The sequence below is a fragment of the Triticum dicoccoides genome, chromosome 2A, assembly GCF_002162155.2.
Source record: "Triticum dicoccoides isolate Atlit2015 ecotype Zavitan chromosome 2A, WEW_v2.0, whole genome shotgun sequence".
NCBI lineage: Eukaryota > Viridiplantae > Streptophyta > Magnoliopsida > Poales > Poaceae > Triticum > Triticum dicoccoides.
The window spans coordinates 744,009,486-744,016,071 of NC_041382.1; the positions used below are offsets into that span (position 1 = coordinate 744,009,486).

General features: G+C 48.0%; 1 protein-coding gene across 1 annotated transcript in view; it reads left to right on the forward strand.

Annotated features, from left to right (window-relative positions):
• The window catches only part of LOC119352211, a 3,970-nt gene extending 2,555 nt beyond the window's left edge, over positions 1–1,415 (forward strand). Inside the window, exons 3-5 of the mRNA XM_037618916.1 lie at positions 657–700; positions 790–821; positions 908–1,415. Coding sequence (XP_037474813.1) covers positions 657–700; positions 790–821; positions 908–1,061 — 230 coding nt within the window. The 3' untranslated portion in view covers positions 1,062–1,415. The remainder of the gene's footprint in view (positions 1–656; positions 701–789; positions 822–907) is intronic.
• Positions 1,416–6,586: the final 5,171 nt, after the last annotated feature.

A 6,586-nucleotide genomic window follows, 5' to 3' on the forward strand; every position in this document is an offset into this window, starting at 1 on the left:
AAAAACATGCCTAAATACTAATGGATCTGCACGTATTTTCCTATGGTTTGGCGGGAACATGCCCCAGATTGGCCATCATGAAGCTCCGCTACTGGTGTGGACCCTACTAAAAGATTTGTTGGTGCCTTGAGATTGGAACGGAAGAGTTGTCTTTTCATAACTCATTTTGAAACTTATGAATGAGCGATTTTATAGAAAACATTGGAGAAGTGGAAGGCACTTGCCTCTTAGAAATCACTTCTCCATTCTCGAAGTAAATATTTTTGTGTGGTGTGCCCCCCCTCCACACACACACACGCACACACAAATTGTTAGAAAAAAATGTGCTTATTTTAGGTATGCAAATGTATATATTTCTCCAGTGGCAATTATACACCTTTAGCTGCCTCTAAATACATGCCTGTCTTTCTGCGTGTCTACTACAACAAGTTTGGCCCGTTTTCGGTGGGGGCGGGGGAGTGGGCAATGACGGTGGCGCGCCTTCGGCTCGCTCAAGTGATTATAGTTGTCGCTAGGCGGTTCATAGGCTTGGTTTTATTTTTTATTAGTCTAATGTTCTTTATACTGTCATGATTGATTATGAGTATACCTGAAAAAAATTATACACCTTTATAAATAACGGAATAATTAATGTATGCCTTTTATTTCAAATGCAGTTCTCTTACTTATTTTGTCATTCAAGGATAACAATGCTTTCTGGGTAAGTCTTTGTTAAAGAGCAAGGGTGCCTAAACTTCAACTCAATCATGAAGATATTGTTTACTAATGGCTTGTTGTGGCTTATGGTAGGATGCTTACCGCCTCGTCACCGAGTTGATCTGGTTAGTATTTGGTGTAAAGCTATTATTGCTATGTTGTTCCATACCACACAAATAATCTTGTCTAAATAATTATCTGTTCATCTCAGGTTCATTGCTCTGGACGTGTACTTAGTAGCTGTCACCTTTGAAATTATCGACGAGGAGGATCCCAGACCCGAAATGCTAGGAATTTACAAGATACTAAAAACCAAAGGGGGCCTGACGAGGGTGATAAAGAATTGGAATTCGAAAGATTGGTAGACCGCGCGAGCACACCGTTCAATGCTCATGTTGGTTGGGTGTAGTTTCTCGCCGACTGCTTTCAAATAATTAAAGAAAACCACACGCCACCTTGACTTGCCAGGATCAAGAAAGGCACAGGGTTTACGCCACTGACAACCGAGCGATGGCAGTAGCTTTCATCAGATCAGAGTTAGTTGACGACACGTTTTCATGGGCGTCCGTACCTTCGTGTTGTTGTTAGTGGCAACCACCAATATTTTCCTTCCATGTTTCTTCAAAAAATTGCTCGTACCACATGCTACGCTGTCTCTCATTTTTTTCTTTGTTATTATTCATAATAACATATGGTAGTGTTAGTAATATTAAACACGACTGACAACAAACTCTCCTTTTTTTGGATTATAAAAAAAATCTCCTTTTTTTGTTGGTGTCGGCTAGATCTTGTCATGTATTTTTTCATTCTACTGGTTAAATTGACTATTATTCATTAGCATGTTGCGCCCAACAAAATTAACCACATATGCCATTCTGGTTCTTTCAATAATGGGGAGGACCCAAAAGTACCATTGACACAATACTGTAGAAAGGACCCTAAAAATTATAAATTGCAACTAGGTCCTTCCTCATTGCAACAAGGACCACAAAGATGACACTAATATAATAATGCAATCTCGTCCTGATGCAAACGACTTCACTGGAGACACATTGATCGCCGCCTCCAATCAACACCTTGCCAACAACGGGTAGGTTGGAGAAGGTACATCAAAAACTTATGTTGAGCTGATCTTCATTTTCGGTGGCTGACATTGATGCATGGCCGAAAGGAGGATGAAGAGCCACCAGGCCCGCTTACTAACCCCATAAATGAATGGATCTGAGAGGGTTGAGCATAGATCCATTGCTCTCTTTCCTTTTTCCCACGGCATTGAAGAGAGAGGGGAGATGACGCCGAATTTGCTTGGTCTGGTGGTCTGCCCGGCTTATTGGAGGTGTTTTCACTAGATCGACCTTCCTCGCCATCGTCCTCCATGGGTGACTAGAAGAAGAACCAAACCACGTGTTGATGCCACTAGCATCAGAGGCCATACCTACATGACCTGAAGCCATACGTCACATGGACAACCCTAACCTAGACTCAAACATAAGCCTGTTAGAGTTGTGTCGAATATTGTGTACAAGGTAGGTTACAGTTGGACTCTGAGTAGTATTGTGTTTAGATAGGATATGGAGTTGTGTCCTAGTAGGACACTTGTATCCTAGGCCTCTCATATATAGCGGGGGTAGACACACGATGTAATCTATGCCAACATAATAGCACAGGCACGCAAGGGGGAGCCGGCGGCGTGTGCCGGCGCCCGGGTGGCCGGTGTGCGGTATTGTGACGGTGTCACGGGGAGGAGCGCTCGTAGTCAGGCCCCGGGGATGTAGCCAGATTGGTGAACCTCGTTAACAAATCTCGGTGTCGTGCTCGTGTGATTGCTTGGTCCTCCGATAATTAACGGTATGCCTCGGATTTATTCTAACAAGTGGTATCATGAGCAAGGTTTTGAGAAAGCTATGGATCGGTGATCGTATATCAGCGGACGCAAAGCGAATCAAGTTGAGACCGAGTTGAGCAGCAGACGGCGACGGCTTATGGTGCAAACAGCAGCGGATCGATCGGCGCGGTGCCTGGAAGCGGCCCGGTTGTTGGGTGCGCGTTGGGTCAGCTATCGTGAGGCCGGATGCCCATGTGTGGCTGCTGCAGCTGGGACCCGGAGGGGCGCACGGGCCGGACAAGGTTCAGGCCGTTGACAAAGCGGTCCACGCGGGGGGTTTTGTCCTTTTGGGAGAGCTTGGAGATGTGCTGACGACGTGCAAGATTTGTTTTGGACCAAAAGAAGGGACCGAGTGCCCGGAGGAGACGCGCTCTCCTCGTATTGCAGCCGTAGCCGTGAAGCACCAAAGACAGCTCTTCCTACATGGCATCGGGAAGGTAAAGGCTTGGGCATGCAAAGCTAGCATTTGAAGTTGTGCAAGGGAGCTACTCCACGTGAAGACCAGAAGCTATTCTTTGGATTTGCAACTAGTATACTTGGTGTACATGGGGATCACAGAAAGATTGCTCGGTATGTTTTTTTCACAGGTCAGCTGTACAAAGAACCATGGAGCCAACGGGTACCAGGTTTGAGGTGGAGACGTTCGACGGAATTGAAAACCTTGGGTTATGACAGACAAAGGTGAAAATTTGTTGGCACAACAGGGATGCTTGAAGGCGTTGCGGGATGTCAAGCCAGATGGACGATGAGCACTGTGAGGAGTTGCAGATAGTTGCAGCCAGGATAGTTCGGCTGGGTCAGACTTGTCAGTCTGATGGATCGACGTAAGTCGGTTGGTACAGAAGACGGTGATGGAATCGGCGACGATGACATAGGTGCGCGATGCTGATAGTGACCGACTTTTGGGGCGTGGAAACACATGGCACAGGCCCGAGTGCTTGTGTGACTTCGACAAGGCTATGGCGCTGGGTTGGTTCAAGACGGTGCACATGAGAGCTTGAAGACGACGGAGCGCGGGGTGGACTGATCATCTACCATGGAGTCATGTTGAAGGTGGAGCTGGATTGAGGGGCTATGGTGTAAGGATCCAGAGAATCGAAGCCTATTCAACAAGGGGGGAAAAGCGAGTGACATGCAGTTCGGACTGGAGCCCAGTGGTCTGATGGAAGCGTTAAACTCGTCATCGGTCGGTGATGATCGGTGGTACTCCGCAGTGGGGGTTGAGTGGTGTGGGTTCGCGACCCTTGAGACCCGACCGAGACAGCAGAGACTCGACGCAGTAATAGCAGCGAGGCGTGCGGTACACACGAGACATGGAGACGGGCCAGGGCTCTGGTGGTCATACATGTGGTGAGACAACTGCGAGTTTGACCCAGGATGACTACAAGCAACGGTGAAATTCTTTCAAGTTTCAGACAGGCGGTCAAGAAGGAGCGGTGATGTTGAGTTCAGGTAACTCTTATGCGTGACACCCAATATGTGAATTGTTCACTTTCACGCAGGTCAGTGAACAGTGTGTGATGGTGTGGACGGATACTCTGGAAGTTGGGAGCACAAACTAGAGTAAGGGGAATTTAATCTTGCTCGAGTGTTGACTATGGTCAAGAAAAGGAGGGACTACAAGTTGCAGGTGGAGTCATATGGAGTCTTTGGAGTAGCAGCGGTACTCATGGGATAAACTCAAGTCCAATGTACATGGAAGTTTGACGCATTGACAAATTCATGGTGGTGGAGAATATTCGCCAAGGTGGAGTTTGTTAAAGTTGTGTGGAATATTGTGTATAAGGTAGGTTACAGTTGGACTCTGAGTAGTATTGTGTTTAGATAGGATATGGAGTCCTAGTAGGACACTTATATCCTAGGCCTCTCATATATAGCGGGGGTAGACACACGATGTAACCTATGCCAACATAATAGCACAGGCGCGCAAGGGGGAGCCGGCGGCGTGTGCCGGTGCCCGGGTGGCCGGTGTGTGGTATTGTGACGGTGTCACGGGAAGGAGCGCCCGTAGTCAGGCCCCGGGGATGTAGCCATATCGGTGAACCTCATTAACAAATCTTCGTGTTGTGCTCGTGTGATTGCTTGGTCTTCGGATAATCAACGGTATGCCTCGGATTTATTCTAACAAAGCCTACTACCAACAACAATGGCGTGACTTCCTCTTCTACCACTCATTCAGCCAATGATGTAGAGGGAGGAGGGGAGAGGGATCAAGGATCTTGGGGAGACTCTTTAATATGGTGGAGGAGAGAAAAGGGAAGGAAAGAAATGAAATGTCATCTCGGACATTTCATGAAGTCCGACACCATATGGGAAACCCTAGCCTAGACCTAAACTTTTCTTGTGCGCAGAAGGCCGGGAAAACTTAACATTACTATCAACAACGACGGGAGAAACCTCGTCTCCCACCCTGACCATGGACGGCCCGACCCAAGGCCAACCCAAAAAATAAGGATGGGTTGAATCGAGCTTGCCTATCAACTCGGGCCTGGGCTTTGTTTTGCATCCCAAAAGAGTGTTCGGATCAGAGGCTTCTATATTACAGTTTTTTGAGCCATACTTCAGGTCGGGCTTGCATGTGTGCAGATTAGAAAGCAATATTTGGGCTGGGCTTTTGGGCTCATGCATGAGGGAAGGGACATTTTTGAGCTTCGGGCCGGGCTGAGGCTTTTAGTTTGGGATTCAAGCCTTTTAAAGACCAGCTTGAAACCTGGGCCAAAATATGCTTAGGTTTAGCGCCATCCATTGGAAGTGATCGAGTTGGAGTCGCAGGCTAGGTTTCCCTCGTGGTATGCACCTTCTTTTGTGACCACGGGTAGCATGTAAGAGCCCCGAGCTTAACAGGTTTCCCTATGCACTTTGAGAGAGGAGAGAACAACTTGGCTAGCAACCATGTCGTACCATGCATAATATGTCACGCAGTATATATGTCGCATCCATCCATGTGACGTAGCTAGTCAGTGTAGGCAAAGGGTGATCCATAATAGATCACAGTGTAGTACACCAGGTAATCGGTGTTGTGGCGTATGTAGGCAGAGTTAACGCCCAAGCCCCTGATTAGGGGTGTCCTAAGTGAGATACGCAGAGTTAACGCCCAAGCCCCTGATTAGGGGTGTCCTAAGTGAGGAGGTCATTGATGAGATCGAAAATCCTGTCATTGATCCGGTTTGGGAAGACAAAGTCGATGTTGTTGATGTGGATGAAGACATCGTCGAGGACGACTTTGTGGATGGCTATGCATAGGTTCTACATGATATTGTGAGGACCCCCCTCCCATCGATCACCGTCAACCATGGGCGATGTTTCAAAATGTTACCTATAACAGAGTGAATTGCAAAAAATATCGAAACTTCAGGCTAGGTTTGCAGGAACCACACATATACGAAATTGTGTCAAAAAGCACTATTTTTTTTCATAATTTTTGCAAAAAACACTGGTTGCTCGTTTGGACCGTTTTAAGTGTGTTTATGACAGGGGGCCCGCATCCGTCGACGTGGCTGCACTGTTCACACGGCAACGCCGTTAGACGGCGTTACACGCCGCTGGCGCACCGATTCGAGCTGGGCGGATCAAACACCCCCGAAGCGGTGCAGGCCCACCCCCAGCCCTCACTCTCTCGTCCTTCTCCCTCTCTCTGCTCCCGCTCGTTCGCCGCCGCCCCCTCCCACATCTCCGACTGCCGTCGCCGCCGCGTCGCCATGGTGTCCTGGTCTAATGACGACAGCAACGACAACTCTCACCAGTACGCCGACTCGGCTTCAGACGAGGGCATCATCAAGGTGAGTTGCTCGAGCTCAAGCTAGGGTTAGGGTTATGGTTAGGGTTGCGATTTGGGGATTTTTCTGTTGAGCTTGATCTAAAGTTTTGTTGCCTTTTCTTTGCACCTCCAGATCCCTGAGACCATGGATGACTCCGATTTCGAGGGCACTCAACCTGACATTTTGTGCAGTGAACACTCCGTGCCAGCAGAGAACGTGTTGCTTTCCAAGGCATCCATACCGGCAG